General features: G+C 38.3%; 1 protein-coding gene across 1 annotated transcript in view; it reads left to right on the top strand.

Moving 5' to 3' along the window:
- The first annotated feature begins 292 nt into the window (after nucleotides 1-292).
- Nucleotides 293-19,916, top strand: part of GALNT13 (polypeptide N-acetylgalactosaminyltransferase 13) — a 145,006-nt gene continuing 125,382 nt past the window's right edge. The window contains exons 1-3 of the mRNA XM_062578606.1: nucleotides 293-448; nucleotides 13,473-13,573; nucleotides 14,227-14,481. Of these exons, the coding sequence (XP_062434590.1) occupies nucleotides 14,340-14,481 (142 nt within the window). The 5' untranslated portion in view covers nucleotides 293-448; nucleotides 13,473-13,573; nucleotides 14,227-14,339. The remainder of the gene's footprint in view (nucleotides 449-13,472; nucleotides 13,574-14,226; nucleotides 14,482-19,916) is intronic.

Raw genomic sequence — 19,916 nt, 5'->3', positions numbered from 1 at the left:
CGCCTCCCCTCAGCGCCCCCTTCCCGCCCCTCGCCGTGGCGCGCGGCGCGCGCTGCTTTCAGCCCCCCTCCCCTCCTTAGGGCACGTCCCAGTTTTGCCCCGAGGCAGCCCCGTCGCCGCCTCCCCGCCCGGAGCAGCCGATCCCCCAAGGTCCGGCACCGCCGAGCCCAAGTATCGCGGGAGCCGGGCGCTGCCCGCGCCGCCGCAGCCATTGGGCGGCGCGCAGGAGGGCGGCGGCGGCGGCTGACGTGCGCCCACCGCCCCGGCCCGCCGCGGCAGCGGAGCGGCGAGCAGCGCGGCGCAGCGCAGCCCCGGCAGCGCCCGCTCCCGCTCCCGCTCCGCCTCGCCGGCCATGAGGAGGAGGAGGACGGCGGCGGCGCGCTCTGCCCCCGGCGGGCGGCGGCGCTGCTGAGCGGGGCTCGGAGCCCGGTCCCGGGTCCCGGCGCAGGTGAGCGGGCGGCGGGGGCGGCCGCGGGGCAGCGCGGCGCCGGCGCTGCCGGGGCAGTCGAGCCTCCGGGTGATGCGCTTCACGCTTAAAATCTTCATTCCTTTCTCCCTACTTTTTCTTCCCAATTCCGGAGGCGTTTTTACGCAGTTGGGACTCTTTTAAGCAGGCACGAGCCTGACCCGAAACGCTGGGACTGGGTAACTTTATACGATACCTTGATAATTCAATCCTTGATATTCAGGTTTCTTTCTAATGAACTGTTGCTGTCTCTGCTTTTCTGAAATGGGAGGTTGAGAGAGGAGCTGTGCGTGTCACTGGAAGCTAGAGATGGAGTGTATTTACAGCAGAGAAGGAGTAAAAATTCGATCTGTAAATTCTGAGTGCGGGTTTCAAAGCCTTCTTGAAGTCTGATTCCGTTTCTTTTCTTTTCTTTTTTCCCTCCTCTATTTTTCTCCACATCCTGTCACCATTCACAGCAGAGCAGAGTGCATGAAACTGGCTATGAAAAGCACTGTTCTGGTTTTGCTAGCCCTTTGTATTCGTTTTGCATAAATGTAGATAATCAAAAAAAATTGTAAATGGGATTTGGCACAGCTGTGAGATTTGACAGAGTTCCTTTGAAGCTATGTGTTTTCTTCATAAGATCGTAGGACCATAGTTCTCTGTAGTTAAGTTAGGATGCTAACTGTTTTCTTGAGAATCAGTTAAAACCTTCTCTGAGTTAGCAGAAAATAAACTTTAATTCTTTTAATAAAAATGTTATCAGCCTGAAATAGTAAAAAAATAAAAAAAAATTGCCAGAACTGTCATTATTTCTCCTTTGTTAGAAAATGAAAATTGGCTCAGGATTTGTTTGGGTGCTTCTGGGTGACTGGAAATAGTAAGAGAAATGATTAATGAGGGAATAAGACATGCTCAGAATTATGCAGAGGAAAGCAAGAGACAAGGATTACTTTAACTTGTTGGTGGCCACTACAGGCAAAGAGATGAATTATTAAATCTACTGTTTTTCAAGTAGTCTGTTTTTAATTTTTTTGTTTTACTGTGACCTCAGATAATAGCAAATCTAATTACCAGTGATCTTTGTGTTCTGCATACATCGGTAAAGCCATGCAAAGGTAGTAAGGCTAATGAGGACATATAAAAAAATATATAGTGGGTTTTCTGTTTTAGCTTGCAAACCAGTGCTTTCTCTTTTGATTATTTTTTTTAGCAAGACCCGTTACTACAGGTGTGTTGGGATTTTTTTGTTATTGTTCATAAAAAGTAGTCTTGGATGGCATTAAACTGAGCGGTGTGTAATAGGGCATACATTTGAATCATTTGAGGTTATTTTTGTGAGAATTGGAAGTGATTTCTTCACTGAAACAACATTCTAAGGACCACAACATGTTGAATCGTACTGTCTCCATGTTCATATGTGAGTGAATAGCGTAGGGAAGTTCCAGAAGATGTGTCTGGGCTGTCAAGAGATTTTTACACTGGTAGAAGAGGGTGGAAAGGCAGAATTGCAGCCTCACATCTTAGTATCCACTGTTCTCATCTCTTGCTGTGGGTGAGCTCTAAGGAAATACGAGCATAAACAGCTTTGCCTTTCAGACACAAATGAAGACTGAAGGGAAGGACTTGGGCTGAGGTTATGTTAACCCCCACCTCTATGATTCTTTCTGAACAGTTAGGAAGGAGAGGTGTATCTTTCCCCCCCGCCTCTATACCCCCCGGAACTATATTATTAGGGGAGAGCAATTTACAAAATTATTTAGTAACAGTCCTTATGAACCATAGCAAAACTTTGACTGTTTTGTATTTGGGAATTCTCATGCAGAATCTGGTTGCATTATGTTCTTTGTAATATTAAATGTGGTTGTTTTGGGTTGAGGCAAAATAAAGCATAGATTTACCTAAACCCACTGTCACATGAAAAAAAATTAAGGCCAAAGGAAAAAAAGCAGGAACACTTGGAAATAAGAAGCTTGGAAACCTGTGTAAGCCATTCTGTGTGACATCAGCAGATGAATTCAGGAGAACACGCTTCCTGAAAATATTAGACAATTGAGTTCCATCTGGTTATACATCACCTACAAGCATAGGAGAATACCGAATGTGATTTTCTCTCTCTCTCTCTCTCTCTCTCTCTCTCTCTCTCTCTCTCTTTTTTCTTTTTTTTAATCCCATATGGTAAAACCTGTGCACTTGTAACAAAGCTGTCTTCAAAAGCTTTGAGATTAATATGGAAAAAGGAACAGACGATGTATTTTCTAGTAATTTTGTAATGATTCAATTATAAAGTTACACTAAGTATATTGCCAAGCTTATTTGGTGGTCAGGAATTTTCCAGACTGCTTTGTGGGTTTGCAAGTGAAGGAGTTTGTTTCCTACTAGCTTCCTGTATTATAGATTATTTTTTTGGCTTTTATTTGTAGGAAAAAAGAATCAACAGGTCATTCTCTTAAAACGAAATACTCCCCCCCCCTTCTGTTGATGCATCTGAAAACCTCCAGTAGTAGATGTGTCCTCTGTGCTTATGTGAACAAGAGTGTCTTACTGTCACTTGCTTGTCTCATCTTCAGATTCAAGAGATTCAAGGCAGCAACTGTTGATAAGAGCGGTCCTCTGACTTTTTTCCATGCTAGAACTGAACAGTTCTGCATATAGGCTTATGTAATGGCCTTGACTTATAGGTAGATATGTGCATATCCCAGTAGATCACTAACCTTTTGATAATGCAATGTAAAAAGTCACGTAGCTTCCTATAAACAAGACTTACTCAGAAAACTCTCTCACAGAAGGTGGTAGTTTTTTTTTTTGTGTGTGTGTGTGATGCTATGGTTTTAGCAGTTTAAAGTTTTTTGCATTTATGATATTTTTTCACTCATAAATATGGCCTCATAGGTACATTCTCTTTCATTTCATTAGTGGAATTAGTATAATGTGAGTATTTAGTTATTTTTCAGGGTGTGTATAATGAAGTAACTTCTCAGTTAAAGGTTTTCTTAATTAAACTTAAAAAAGATTTATATTTATAAATGAAAGGGTGGATGAGGTGTGGATGAAGTGTTCCTGTGATGGCTACATGAAAAATTGTTATTGTTAGCATGTCGAGAGGCTGACTTTGGCCATGAGATGATTGAATTCTCAAGTCATTTTTGTCTAAATAATACTGTTTTGTGTCTTCAAAATGGTATACAGACTTTGTTATTGGATGGCCATCCATGCATGTGACAGAAGAGAAACCACTGCATCTTCTTCACTTTCCCACGTGCTAGTTGTCAGTGGCAGCTTGCAGCAGAGTGCAGCGGGCTGGCCCCGATGGGTAGCATGTTAGGCTGCAGTCCCACGTCTTTGGAGCGTGTGGCATCTGTGCTCGTGAGCGCTGGAAACTCACTGTGGTCAAAGGATAGTGCAGAACCCTCTAGTAGGAGGTTACAGCCATTTGGTCTGTTTTCCTCCTCAGATACTTGGCTGTAGTGTTTTCCCCAGGTTGTTATCTTGCTGTTTGACACTTGCTCCAGCCTTTTACTTTTGTTTGAGGGGCTAGAAAACGTAGGTATTTGTCTGGACATGGGTACCACTCAAGTGCCTGTCCCTGGCCAGCTGTCCTGCAGTGGTGTGTGGGAGAGCACCTACCCTCTGAAAACAGAATTAATGCAGTCACCTCGTTATTCTGTTAATTGGCTGTGACAAGGTCACGCAGCTGCTTGCCAGGATATACTCATGTGTGGGGTGCTGGGTAGCTGGTGTGTGGTAGGGGGAGGAGCAGGGGTCAGGGGACATGCAGTGGCCAGCCCTCGAGGCAGGGAGAGCCCTTGGAAGCTGGTGGCCAATGTCTTCTGAATTGTTTGTATCTGTTATGGGGGAGCCCTGCACTTGGGGGGGGGGGGGCGAACATGGGAAAAGGAGTGTGGGGAGGACTTTGCATTTCTTCTCTGAGCTTTTTGTGTGTTAGAGCAGTGGAAAATGTCTTCTGATGTTTGGTTATTCAGTTTATGCCCTTATCTTTTAGGATCATTATTTTAGCTTTTAGTGCTTTGTGCTAACACTTTTGTAGAAATAGTCTGTTTTAGTGCAAGGTTATTATCTGAAGACATGAACTTTAAAGAAGGAAATAAACCCAGATAAATTCTTTACAAATCTGACATCATTTGCAAGCTAAGAGACTTACAGTGAGGTGGCTCTGAACACAGAAAGCTTTTGTCTGGTTATTGGGGATCTAAGAGATACATTGCTGTGTAGCGTTGATTCCGGGAGAAACTAGTTTTAGTCATATCACTTTACTGTAGTCTGAACAAAGCAAAGCAAAATAGAGAGTAGACTTTTATTATGAAGAGGTTTGGTCAGAAGAATTAATAAGTCTTTTCCACTTTAATTTCTGAATCATGGAAATGCATTTTAACATGAAGAATAGATCTATTTTTAAATGTCAAGCAGTCTATTTCAGGAAAGGGGAGGGGGAATAATTCTTAAGACACAAAACACTGTGGATACTTCTGGTTAGAGATAACTTTTTTCTTTTTCTCCCTAAATGTGAAAGAACTTCCTGTATGGATTTCTAAGAGATTGGCAGTTCCACCACTGTAAGTTGTTGAGATAACTGTGCATAAATCAGTAAACTGCCTGTGGTATTAAATGATGATTCATGCTTTTCAGAGAGTGTAATATGTATTAAGGCTTGCTTAGATATAACTTAAGTCATACCTTTTTGAAGGCAAAATGTATTTTGTATGCCTATATCTTAATTTCAAAATATCTTTTAGGAAGATAGGTTTGCAAAGCTTACTGGTTTTCTAATTTTTAAAGAAAGCTTTTCTGCCTCTAGTGTGGGTGTTGTTGTTGGTTTTTTTAACTGGTAATTGCTTTGGTAAAAAGTCTGATTAAATTTAATTTGTAATATTATGTAGCACATTTTATAGCAAAACTTAAGCAACAGACGTTAACTTATTAGATCATATTGTATGGTAGCATGGTTCTAGAATGTGTGGGTGCAGTTTTGTTTTTATTTTTGTCACTTCATATTACTGCACTGAATGACAATTAGCCGATGTCTAGATTTGACTCAGATTCTGCAGTAGAAATGGGCAAAAATAGTAATATCAAATCTTTGTGTGACCACTGTTTAAATGTTGTTGTTGTTTATTCTGACTCTGACATCCTCAGTGAATCCTGGGAAAGCTATAAGAGACAGACCCATTCATTCTTTGATTTCTCTAAGCAATTCTAGGCAGGGAAGATAAATTGGACTTTGCTCTGTCTTCCTTAGGTGTGAAAAGACTTTTGTGATAGCTGTTCTTTCTGCTTTGGAATTTCCTGCAGCAGACTTATTTCCAATTACTGTTCAGCCGATCTATCTGCCTTTTGCAGAAGTTGAATTTAGATCTGGTGGAACTGATGTTTATTATAGATGAGTTTTGGAAGGTTGAAATAGTGGTCCTTTGGAGGGCTCTGTGGACCTTTTTAATAGTGGATGCTTTTTTTAAATTAAGTATTCCACTACCGTCACAAGCTCAGTTTTCATTAAAATCTACATCGCTTGGGTGTCAGATCTTGCATTATAATCAGGATTTGTCACAGCAGTAATATAATGTGTTTGAATTAAGCAGTTTGTTCATAAAATGATCCAGTGTGTCCCATATACAGCACTCATAGCCAATATTATACCAATATCTATGGCCATTCTAAGATTTCTATTTCTTAGCCTTTAGCCTAAATTCTTGCAAATATGTATGAGATGAATATTTGAAATTTGAATTGAGATAATTGCTTATATAACGATGTCAAACAGGATAAGTTTTAGTGCTGACTGAGGTGATAAGTTGCACATGCTAAAGGAATGGTCTACATGACAAATAACAGATTCACTAGAAAATGCAGCGTGTCTCTGTTAAATAATGAAAAGACAGGAAATTACTGCTGGAGTCATAACAGTAATGTAACTCATTACATCCTCTGTGTATCCACTTACCCATCTTTCTCATGCACCTGTGATTCAAAAGTTGTTTATCATAATTGATAGGTACCAAAAAAAGGTCAACCAAAACAGTCTTCTGCCCCCCTCCCAAAAGTAACATATTTTTTTCTTCTCTACAGTGTTAATTTAGAGGAATGTAAAGGAAAGGAGTAGGAGGAGTTCAGCTTGTACTTTGATGCTACACAGAGGTATGGGGGGGAAGAAGCCTCTGATGAAACGTGTAGTTTTATACAGTGCTGTTTAATTGTATCTATACTATAGAACAGCCATACAAATAACAAGTAATCAGAAGTGTGCATTTTTGATTCTACTTTTCAGCCATGAAACACTTAGAGCTATAACGTGTGGTACTTAATTGTAGTAAGAACTCTAATGTGGTTGTAAATATGGCTATATCCACTGTTGGCTGAGAAAGCTAGCTCGTTATAGTGGCAGTATGGGTACCAGTGGGATGTACTTCATTATGTTCTGTTCCTCCACTGCTGTTAACATTGTGCTATTAAAGCTTTTCTAGTGTGTAGAAAAACTTGTTCGAGTATGAACCAAGAGATACAAGTGAGCCTCCTCCTTTTCCTTTTCTTGTCAGACAGGTTTCGGGAAATCAGTGGGGTTTCTGGATGTTTTGTTGTTCCACTCGCTATTACTCACATTGTGGTATATTCCACATGGTATATTCCCCAAACCCCTGCTACTGCGGAGCTGATTGATACCTGCAAGAGTTTGCTCATGATGATTCTAAAGGAGCCAAGAAGAACCTAGCAACAACAGAAAATAAATGTTCTCCTCTCCTCAAAAGCAAGCCCAAGTATTGTCTGCATTTTGTAAAGGCATAATAACGTAACGAGTTAACCAGGCTTCCCTGATGGCCCTAGCAAAGCGGTTTGGGAGCTTCCCCATGCCCGGGGAGAGGTGCCCGCTGGGTTGCTGGGCAGCTGCTGCTAGTGCGGGGGTACAGCTGTGGAGGCATCTGGCCGAGGAGGGAGGGGGCACCCTCCCCCCCCCCGTTAATCTCACTGAATATAGATGCATGTGTCTTTAATACGTGGTAGTGTAGGCTGTGTTTTTGCCAGGCCCTAGCTGCTTCAGGCTTTTGATGCAATATTAAGATAAATGTTGACTTTAAAACACTGCTGAAAATAATTCTTCAATTTAATTCCACAATGAATTGATTGTTTTGTTTTGAAATGGTACTTTTGCTATAATAGTAATTTGCAGTTTGTATATCCTTTCTTACCTAAGTATCTAAAAGTCCTTTTATTAGTCACTAGTGAGTTTCAGTTTTCCTAGGAGTGTAGATAGCTGGCAAAAATTACATTGCACAAGTTGTAGTCTCACTGGTTCAGAAGATTTGACAGAGGTCAGAATAGTTTTGATATTAATTTGGAAGATAAAATTTCTGTTCCAGGACACTTACTGATTTAATAGAAGCATAGTTAAAGTGGTGAGTGATAAACAGAGAGTTCTTCTAATATTCTTTGCAGAGCTTTCGTAAACAGTGGTTTATTTCTGTCTTGTCCTAGGATTAGGTGCTTAATTCATGTCCGGTCTTAATAGTGGCAATGCAGATTAAGGGACCATTGAAGGATGCATAGATACGGATTTACAGAAACTAGTGCTTTGAGTTTATGTGGAGATAAAATGCTGCTAAGTTGCTTCTGATTATAGATTTAGCATATACTTGAAGTATTTGTACTTGAAGTACTGCTGTGTTGAATTTCCTCTTACGCTCTTATGTTGCTGCAGTTGAAGTCCACAGCTGAGCCTGAAATTGCTGGAAGTTGCATTATTAAAGTATGAAAACGCAAAGTAGTTGGAGGAAACCATTGGACTGTGAAATAAGTGGATGCTCCATAAAGGAGCCTAGATAAGATAATCGACAGGCATGTTGCAAAAAGCTGTGTTTGATGCTTCAGAAAGGTGTTACTTTGGCTGTTACTTTCTCTAGTAGCTTATAGTTAGCACCTTAGACAAAATGATAATATGCAGCCTACTTGAAGTTTTAATACTTCCACTCTGATAAGTCACAAGACCTGAAAATTCTGGTCATCATTTAACAGACTACTCTCTTAGAAAAATAAAGGTGAAAGCTGTGCATCTCAGGTGCCCTTGTTGAAGACCATGCCCAGGAAGAGAGCGTAGCTGATGCCGTGGGGCAAAAGTGAATCCCTTTTGGAGCTGTGCCAGAGAGGAAGGTGGCTTTCAGGAGCCAGGGGAGTGAGACCTAGGGACTGGGCCCTCCTTGTCATGGGTAGGAAAATACTGGCTCAAAAGCTGTGACTTTTGTTTAATCAATGCATTAACTTGGTGCATGTGTCAAAATATGAAGTGTGTGACTCTGGAAACACTACCGGGAGAGCAGAATGGGTAGATTCCCTCAAAATCTTGGCCTCAGTCTGTGCTTGCATTGTTTCTAAAAAGGAGTTAATTTGTTTCTTTTTATCTCACAGAGATATTATGAAACTAAATTAAGAGATTTTGAGGCAACTGGATAGTGTAGCGATGAGTGCCCTAGCTTTGAGCCAGTAAGGAAATTAAATATTTTTCATTCTCTACATGGTTTGGCTGGCATGAAATAAATAGCACACTGGGCCATGTGGGGAGTTATGAGAGAGAAATATTGAATAATTGTATGATTTTATGAAATCTGATCTGCCCTGTGGATGGATGTTGTGTGGTTTTTAAGTACATAAGAAGGGCAAGTCATACATAAAACCTCTATAACTTTTTTTTCTTTTGCCACAGCATTTTATTATGGTGGTTTTAGGAAAGGCTGGCAATGTAGATGACTTGTAAATTTACATGCTCTTTTCTGTTTTAAACTCCTGTTTTCAGTTGACCCTCTGTCAAACTGTAGTTTTCTTGGGAGGGGCCAGAAATTTCCATTGCTTTGCAACTTCTAGATATTGTTTATGTTAACTTTATTCTTAGAAATGGTAGCTCAGAAAATCCCAGCATATTTCTCTTGCCTTTTCTCCTGAAAACTTGTTTCCCGATATGTTCGTCAGAAAGCAAAACCCAAACTAATCTTTGAGAAGCGTCATTGCTTCTGATGCTTGCAGGAGAGCATTAGGCCACAGGGAGAGCGGAGGTGGCTGGTGCTGGTGTCCTGCTCAGCAGGTTCCACCCCTCACATCTGTTGGTGACTAGACCCTAGCCTGGCTGTTTGCACGTAACGCGTGGGAAACGCACGCTGGATTTCTAGGTGAGAGCGATATTTCCCGTGCTGTTATTGCTCCAGGCTGTGCTGAGACAGGATGCAGACCTTGCTGTCACTGCTTCTCTGGGGATTAAGTTGCTTCTAAAGCTGTTTAAGCAGAGTTGCGGAAGGAGCCAGTTTACGTGACCACAGGCAAGACAAGAGCCAGAATAAGAGGCAAAAAGCTAAACTGAGCAGAAGAGCCTGAATCTTGTAGAGAACAAGTATTTGGAGCCAAAGAGAGAATAGTCAACTTTTTTGAGAAAGAAGCTGGGATTAGGGGCTGCTGAGGGGGAATAGGTGGAGGAGAGGGGGCTGAGGGCACTGGGCATTTAAAATAGCTGAATAAGGAAACATCAAAAACTGAGTCTAGGCATTGGGAAATGAGAGGAGAAGAAGGAGATGCTTGACAAGAAAACATTGCTATTCTTTAAGTGGTGGTACTCATGGTGGTGTGAGAACTGGGGTAAAGAAGACTTGGAGATGGAATTAGGAAAAAAAATGGGAAAGGAGGAGCTGGCAGACTGAGGAACCCTAGTGGGAAGTCTGGGAACTATTGTATGTTGGTACAAGAACTGAGAGTGGTGAGGGTGGCTGAATGCAGAAACCTTAAGGAAATAGGAATGTAACTAAAGGTCAATGCACCTACATTCTGGGAATTGCCTTACATTCCCCAATTCTGTCCTTTTTGAGGACTTTTTTTGACTGCTTGAACTTTGTGTTCTGCATTCGTTTTATGTACGTGCATAAAACGTACGTTTTATGTACATTCGTTTATGTTTTTGCTTTGTTTGATATGAATCAGCATTCAAAATGATGTTTCTGACCTGAGCAATTTCCATTCCAAGTGCAGAGTAAGTAGGTCAGTTGTGTCTGTACTTGGAAGGAAGGTGGAGAAAACGAGTTTAAGATCCACAGTTCTTCAGCTAAATTCATACTTATGTTAACAAGAATAACAGCCAAAGTCACACTATGGTTGGTTGTGGAGTTCTGCTTTTGTGTCTTTCGAGCCAGCAGCTGTTGTGTCTAGTTCTTGGCTTAAAGCCTTGCATCAAATATTTTTTAGGACATTTTGGTTAAACTCTCAAAGAACTGTAACATAAAGCATCTTGGAGGACTAAAAGGCATTAAAAATCCATAAGTGTATTGACAGAAACATGCTGTTTTCTGCAGAAATCTCCTGAGATCAGTGTGCAATATTCAGGAATTGGGTGGGTGGGTGGGTAGTGTCATGGTTTGTTTCTGTGTTTTGTTTTAAATCATGTCAAATTGGAGGTAGAAAACTTTGCTCCCATGTGCAAAGCTAGGGCTAGGCAGACACTTCCATTCCAATACTTGCAGAAAAATGCTATCTTGATTAGTCAAAATTATTTATTTTATTTTGTTTTAATGATGGAAGGGAGGAACTTCCATCATGAAACAGAGAGAGGAGTAAAGATAAAAGTGGGACTCTCAACTGTAAGCTTTCATTTTATTAAAAGTCATTTTGTTTGAAACAATTTTTTTTGGAAGTTCAACTCAGCTACTCTACTGCAAAAAGGTCCTTTAGGCTATCTTAGTGGTTTATATGTATGCATTTGGAATTCAATCTGTACTTTTTTCCATATAGACCTCGTTCCTTAATTGAAATATAAGCTAATTTGGGAATTGTGAGTGGTGAGGTTAGTTAGAGCTCAGGAGCTCTCAGGTGTGTGGGAGCAGTTTAAACTCAGTAGTGCCTGAACTGTTAGAGATCATGTCTGACTGTGATTTCAGCGTGGCTTAATGTATGTCCAACTGAAAGGAGCTGCTGATCAGAAACTCTTTTGTGAGCTATTCAGACATGCCTGCAAGAGAATGGTGACTTTTATCAGAAGATCATGCAGAAAACATGCAGTTCCCATCAAAGATTAGATTTAATTTTAATTCTTCTTCCCACATAAACAAGATCCTGTATTCCCAGGCAGATACCTACACGAAGCAAGTCACATGATCTGAGTTAGATAACTGAGAGATTAAACACTGCAACTAACCCTTCTCTGTGTCTCAAACTCCTTCCCACCCCCAAAGTACATGGTTCTTATTTTATAAATTTGGAAATCTTGTTTTGCTAAAAGAATTAATCCTTAGCTGCTTCATATTTAACTACAGTAAATGTCAGATTTCCTACAGATATTTATGTGTACATTTGGAACACAATTGGCTGGGGCTATGTGGAGTGCTAAAATCAAATATCTGCTAGTATTATTTCCGTGGGCTATGAAATACGTTATTTAATTTCTTCCTTAAAAGTGGTAATTATAGGATGTGGAATAGAAGTCTTGGTTCTCTGCTACTAGTAGTCCTCAGTTTCCTGGCAAAGCAACGTAAGACCATGCTAATGATTATAACTTGAAGTCACTGGCACTGTGCAGCAGACTGCGGTGCCTACCTTCCAAAGTAAAATGCTGTGTCTACAGAGGAAGGGAGTATCTTTAATTAGTGGGGGTGGGGGAGAATGAATGAATGAATAAATAAATAAATATCTATATATAAATATATATATGTCAGATTTGAGTGTGTGTCCTTTTTTAGGAAAGGAGAGAAACATTTAATCTAAATGTTAATTATTTTAAAGTTCACGGTAATGGCAAATTTAATAGTCTGTTGCATCAACTTTATTCAGATACTGAAAACTATAGCTAGGTAAAACGTAAGACTACAGTGGTTTTTGTACAGAGTGTGTCAGAGTATATATTTTAAAACTGTGCAGCATTGGGAATGGAAGATTTTTTTCCAATCTCCCATCTACAACTGCTGTACTTCTGAGGTTTATTCACTTACATTAAAATGAGAATTTAATAAAGAAAAAGTTATTCTCTATTATTAAGTGCTTGGGGACAAAGTACCTTTGTGTCTTAGTTGGTGCTGAACAGTAATTATTCTACTTAACATTACAAAAGCCAATTAAAGCCACTATGGTGATAGAGACTGTATAGAGAGTTAACACTTCAACTGTTTTCTCCTGTTTTTTCTAATAAAGATCTGTGTTAATTGTTTTTTCTTTATAGTTTGCTTCCTATGATTAAACTATTCCCATTGTCTAGCATGAAAATGAATTGTGCTAACCTGAGACTGGTATTCCTGAGTCTTTCAAATTTTAAATCAGCTGATTGTAAGTCACTTTTTGATAGCAAGAAGATCTATTGTTTGAGTTTGTATGCTAAGACACATGGAAAACTTTATTGAATATAATGTAGTGAAATAGCACTTAAATACAGTTTTTCAAATTATTCTCGAAGAGACTTTATCTCTTCCATCTTGTTAGTTCAACTTAATTCCAAAATGTTTTATAACAAACTTATATTTTAATTAAAACTATTTAGAGTGAACATGACCTTGTATGGAAACTCCCTCAGTGGTGTTCTTCATCTAGTATGCTCTTTTAAACATAGATAAACTTGATCAATTGTCTATGATTCTTCCATATTTATGTTTGTGTTATGTGCGGTAATGACTGTATTTGTAAAGATTTGCTCCTTGTGAAGATTGCTTTGAAACTGCCAGAAATCCATTTAACTAGGAAGTAATATGGCAATACAAGTAGTATGGTACTACAAAGTAGTATGACATAAATCCAAATATGTATAAAGAAAGCCAGGCTATGAGTGAGTGAGCCAGGAAAGATCAGGTTTTACTAGTCTTAATACTGCTGGCTTGAGAAACGAAGATCTTCTCAGAGCTAGAATAGAAAAGCAATATATAGAAAAATTACATTTAATTAACAGGGTAAAATATGGACAAAACACGAGAGCTTTTTATTATTATTTAAAAGAAACTTTTGTGGGTCTTAGAAAACACAGTCATGTAATAAGGGTTTTTTTCTTTTCATTTTGTTTTTTTAGGCACTTGGAAGATTATCCTGCCATTCTGTGTTAAGACTGTGCTTTAGAAACAAGATGGGAAGAGGAATGCCATACCTCGACACAGAATGCACTTTATAATGGTAAGTGTAGGGAGTTTAAACACAGCCATGTAACTTAGGAATCTAAGTTGAGAGGATGAGGGTGTATGAAGACCCTTACAGTTGGCTTTTGCTAACAAAATGTGCTGTTGCAGGCAAGAACTTAAATATATAGATGGATGACTGCAGAACTTTTTTGTAGGCACGTTTGATGGTGGCAAGATGGCATTCAAAAATTCAGCATGAAGATTTTCTGTAAGATAAAATCAATTTGCTTTTAGTGTTCAGAGAATATATTTAAAATAGCATCAAAAATGTACTTTTTTGAAGAAAAATTCAAATTTTTTTGTTAATATATTTGTCTAATATTCAATAAAACAATGAATATTAGCTTTACATACAGTGTTTCAGGATTGCTTTGTTGTCTTTTTATGCCATCTTTGTTTTTTTAAAAAAATGTTATCCTGCATGAAAATGAAGATAGGTATGTAAACTATCCATGAAGTATGCAAATCAGAATGGTTGCTATTCATAGAAACATAGCAGAAACATCCTTGAAAGGTGGATTGGAAAACAAAGTACTTGCACCTTCTGAAAGGAACAAATAATTAAAATGTCTCAACACTCTATATAATTTTTCAGTTCAAACTGTGTGTACTTGTTAGCTAACCTGGACTTTATTTTTTTTTAAATAGTTGCAGAGGGATGCTTATCTTTACTTCCATGTTGGATTTTAACCGTGGGAGCTCAGTACGTCTCAGCAATTGCTGTCTTTCCTCAGCACTTTAGCTAGAAACGAAGTAAAGCAATGAGGAGATTTGTTTACTGCAAGGTGGTTCTAGCCACTTCTCTCATGTGGGTGCTTGTGGACGTCTTTTTACTTCTGTACTTCAGTGAATGTAATAAATGTGATGACAAGAAAGAGAGATCTCTGCTGCCAGCTCTAAGGGGTAAGTGCCAAGTCTAAGCTATCTTTGAAGGCCAGTTGGAAGTGTTTGGCCTCATATGTGTGTTTTTATACTTGCTGAATCATTTATCAAATTCAAAAAGAAAAAATGCCATAATCTGAAGTACTTTTTTCTATATTGTTGTATTTTAGTGGTTTCTGAATTAGTTTGTTATCTTGGTGTTTGACCTTTGCCTTAGTGGAGTCTGAATTTCGCGTTTGTACTGTCAGCAAAATTAACACAGGTCTCTGATGTGTGGAAGTGAAAACCAAAGCAAATATAGTAAGAGCATGCTCCTTTTTTGTTGACAAATGTCACTTGACACACCATTGACACTCTATGCTTTTTTATCTTTGTGAAAGATATTTAATTGGAAGCTTGCTTTTGATTCAGCAAGAATTAAGTGTTTAAAGCCTTTAAAAGATACTTTGATTCCTTCTGCTGTATGAAGACAGTAGGATAAAGTCTCAAATGCATATGGAGCAGAGATTGGCTTGTCTCACTCCAGATATTTTTAGCCACATAATTTACTACAGGGAGTATTCATGAAAACGGAGCCTTGACAGAAGCAACTAGTTTTCAACTTGTAATTGTAAATTTCCAGAGCAGACATTCACAGGACAGATGGTGTGCTTCTGGGTATCCAAAAGAAATGACATAAGTACTGATTAAGACTTGTTATAAACTTGATAGTAACCTATGGAAACTAGAATTTTGATTCATGAGTACTGTTAAGACTATCAGCTTATGGAAAATTCCATAAAAATTATGGAAATTTGTGAAATATGGATGTGTGGTGTTTTTTTTTTATTATTATTATTATTTTTATTCTTGTTATAAATTAATGTCCTTCAGGAGTTTAGGCTAGGCATTTGGAGGAAGAAAGGTAGTTTGAATCTCTAATGGGATTAGAACAAGACTAATTATAACTAGTGTAACTGCTTTTTTAATGTACCTTCTGTTGACAATAGACAAAGTGTGTCTGAGTCTATTACTCTTATCATAAATGTATATATATATTGAACCACTGATACTCAGTTTTGTCCACAGATTGTCATTGCAGTTCTAAAAGCTTTGGATATACGGTTTGGTTGAGTTGATAACTATAATAATTTGAAATTAATATACTAGGAAATGATTCTTACCAAATGTATTAGGAAGATACCACTTTGACCTTCTAAACATGCAAATAGCTGAACAGTGTAAGTTTTTATCTGTTACTATTCAATTGTATTTCCAAAACGTTAGCGTATTGTTTATTGTCACCATTTTTATGTGTAACAGAAATACTGTATTTTAAAACAAATGCTAGATAAGAATCTGGCATATCCCAATAGACCCAATTTGTCTCTCTTTTCAGCTGCAAAAAGTGATCATAGATTATTTTTGAAGTATACGCTGAAATTTTCTCATAATCAGTTACATTCTGTGAAATGTCTTTAATGGGCTGTACTTCTTGCTATTTAATAGGATAACTTGTAGAGGAAAGTATAAAACATTAAAATAGTAAACTTTATTTGAACATTAACATCATTTTCTGTAAGTCAGTTTGGATTAAAAAAAATTAATACTCCTCCCCTATTCCACCCTTGAATTTATTTGAAAACATCTAGAATTGACAAGTATGAATTTACCTTTTTTGATGCTTTTGTTGTTTAGTCCATGAAAATAAGCAAAATACTATGTTATACTGGACTCTTATTTTGATTTACTCTTCATTTGGCTACTTGAGTGTTTTCAACATTCAATGCATTGAATTCCATGTTGCATTAGAACTTCTGTGCAGAAAACTCATCTCTTCCATAGGAATTTGGCATTTAAAAGCTGTTTGCCCTCAGTTTTGAGAACAAAGTTATATATAATTCTATTTCTACTTGAAAGCCTGGTAAATGCTGTATTAAGGCTGTTACCATGCATATTCTGGTTTTATCCCAGAAAAAATATTATAATATGGTTTGTAAAATTATTAAAATTACATATAATATGTGGAGACACCAGCACAATTTTATTGGAAATTCATTACATATTTCTTGTTGTGAGATTACTAAAATTCTAGTAAGCCTAGTAAGAACATAGCAAGAAAAAGTAGAATTCACCTATTTTATCTTTATCTTTTTTGACTAGTTCAGAAAGAAAGAAAGAAAAATAAAGCAGCCAATTCTGTGGAGTATAAAACCATGTCCTTCACTGATACTTTTACTCCATTTAATGATTTACTGAGTTAGATTAGAGTGATTTAAGTGAATCGTAATCATCTGGTTTCTAAACAAGCGCATCTGTTAACGTAACATTTTCATTTAAGAACTTATGGTTTTAGGAAAGTGTTTAGCATATGAGGGCAGTTAATTCACTGAACAAGGACTTGTGTAAATAATTGCAGGAAAGCCTTTTTTCTCATTGGCAGTTGTAATTAAAGGTTCAGAAGGTTGAAGTTTGTGGGGGTTTTATTAGTATATCTATCCACTTGAAGTAATAATCTGGTCATTTCTGTATAACTCTGTTATACTCCAGTCCACTAAATTCGTAAGAATTTTTTGACTTGCAAGTGGGTTTACTGAATATCCTAAATATTTTCAGCTAGAATAGACGGTGATATTTATTGCTGTGTCAGTGCAGGTATCTTGAAATAAAAAAAATCCAAAATACAGTAATCTTCTCTTTTGTTATGGAGATGCAGCAAAAATTCTTCATTTAATTCTGCTGAAATTATATATGTTCTGGTGAAGTCATTAGAGCCTTAAACTTTTTTATGTCCCTATACTGCAGGCTACTAAAACCTCTTTACACTGTGCCATAAGCTATTATGATGGACATAGCGTATTACTGCTTTTTTTTGCTGTGAAATATGTGCGTGGATACCGTCAGCTTTAAGTACTGTATTTGTCAGTCTGTGAGTACCTCTGCAAATGCAGATCTGTAAAGATAAAAAGCAACATAAATACTGTATTTCCATAAGAATATTAAAAAGGTAAAATAAGAATCAGTGTATTAACAGAAATTTAAATGGGACAGTAACCCAATATTTGTATCACTTAATCCATTACCTTGGTCATTAATTAGAGAGGGAAGACTTCAGCTTGTGTAGAATTTTGTGTTTAGATGTAAAAGAGGTAAACTTTCCATGCCTTTTTAGTCATAACAACTATTGCGTTGTAAATGATACATAAAAATAACCTTACAGTAGATGTGGAAATGTAAGCAGTGATGGTTTACAGAAAGGTTAGCTCCATTGGTTAGAGCGTGGTGCTAATAATGTCAAGGTTGCAGGTTCGATCCCCATATGGGCTACTTGTTTGCGGGTTGGACTAGATGATCTCCAGAGGTCCCCTCCAACCTTACCAAATCTATGATTATGTCTGAAATTCCTCTCTGTCTCACTGTACATCATTCAGTACATAAGTGACAAGTATAAAAGCTGAGCGTTATAAAAACGAGTTGTTACTGTGTTGGGTTAGTAATATTGCTTAACAACTTGCAAGTGTTATCCTAATCAAACTGGAGCTGGCGTTTACTCAACTAGTCTTTACTTGAATCTATTTTTGTATTTGATCTTCTGCATCGCCTATTGAAAAACCCTTACTGCAAAGTCTGCCATCAGGCCCCTGAGTCAAGCATGGATTCAAAATCGCATGGGAGAAGATAGTGCCAGAACATTTGACAAATCAAGCACTACCTTGGACTCTTCTGTTCCACCTTGATACAGTATGTATTTCTTGCTTTGCTTCTGGCTAACAGCTGTAGAACTCTGTCACATTTGGTACTACAATTGGTGAAGATTCTGCTTCAAATACTTCTGAAGAACAACTCTGTTTCTTTGAGAAATTGGTTCTCAGAGCCTGGTGGGGGCAGAGAAGAGAAGAAATGCATGTGGTCCTATTTAAGATTCTAAGAGTTAATAGGTGAAATATGAGGTAAGTGGAGAGGTAGCCAGCCCAAGAAAGAGATTGCAAATGCAATCTTTCTTATGCTGGGAACTAATCGTATTCAATCTGCTATTCCTAGCAGATGATTCTCCTGAAACGTACAGTATGTGCAGCTGACAGGGCAGAATGCTTTCAGGTCTACTTGAAGAAATAATCTTATTTAAAACAAAAATCCTTTTTGTACGCAGTTTAAAAGTCCCTATACTGCAGGCTACTAAAACCTCTTTACACTGTGCCATAAGCTATTATGATGGACATAGTGTATTACTGCTTTTTTTGCTGTGAAATACATGCGTGGATACCGTCAGCTTTCACTTAGCAAGATGAGCTTATAATCATGGAAATGCTGTTGAAATCATATTGGACCGCTAACATCCAAGTTAAGTTCCAAGAATAAAAGAAATCTGTAAAGAAGGTATATGTAAATATTGGAACCATGGTCCACTTATTTCGAAAGTGGCTTGAGCTTCTTTACCGTTTCCTTTTTCCTCCAGCTATTGAACATAATGGAGGCTATGAAGAGCAGGCTAGAAGGATTATAAATACTTTCTTATTAACTCTGAGTCTTGTTCTCAGACAACATTTAAATTTAGTTGGCATCTTCTCTCAGAGCACACAATTCTAAACACAGAGCTTCTTTTGAATAAAGATTCAGTGTGCTATCTTGGAAAGCTGAGTGAAGAGTTTAACATCTTGAAACAAGTTCACAAATGGTGTGTATTGCTGAAGTTGTAGATGTTTGTGTTAAAGACAGCATACATCACGATAAAGCCAGGGGCCACCAAGGACATCTTAATGTGTCCAACAAGATGGTGTGGATAGTGCAAGGCCGGCACTTCTTGAAAAAACAAGTCTGTGTCTGTAGGTGCCCTGTGAGGATCTCATTACTGTAGCATAACAGATTGTTCCAGTAGACCATGCTTCTCATTGCTATTCTGGCATCATGGGGGTGGGAATGTGCATTACTGTCCAATAAATTCTCCCTGGTAGACCTTTCTCTTTTTAAATAAAAACCTACTGACCATTTATAAGCCAGTAGGCAATTTAACTGAGATGCCAGGCTGTCAAGCTTTGTTTTCATTTTCCACAAATTAGAGTAGTTCTGAACACCCAAAAGGCCTGTTTGAAGGTTACTGTGGCTCAACCTTATTAGAACAGTGCTCATAAGACCAAATTGAGACCATCATCTCATTGGGTTAGGTGCTGTAAAATGACCAAAAGTTCACCAGTGATTGCGGCCAGGGATCCTGCTGAAGTGACTGAATGAGGTTTGTGTGTCCAGAGCACAAGTGATGCATGTCAGCAAAGCATTGATAGCCAGAGGTTCGGCTTCTCTTGTTCAGTTGCTGTTGACAGGTATAGGCAAGACCATCAGTTCTGAGAAATGCCAAGACCTCCTATCTTCTGAGATCTGCTTGGCTGCTATGTGGTCTTTTATCTGTAACCTCTCAAATACTGTTACTGGATCAAATCAGACCTCTTCAAGGTTCCCTTCAACTCTACATGAGTAAAAGG

The sequence above is a fragment of the Rhea pennata genome, chromosome 6 (assembly GCF_028389875.1).
Source record: "Rhea pennata isolate bPtePen1 chromosome 6, bPtePen1.pri, whole genome shotgun sequence".
In the NCBI taxonomy this organism is placed as follows: Eukaryota; Metazoa; Chordata; class Aves; order Rheiformes; family Rheidae; genus Rhea; species Rhea pennata.
Note: the sequence above shows the minus strand (reverse complement) of the source record. Positions and strands in the feature narration are given on the sequence as shown.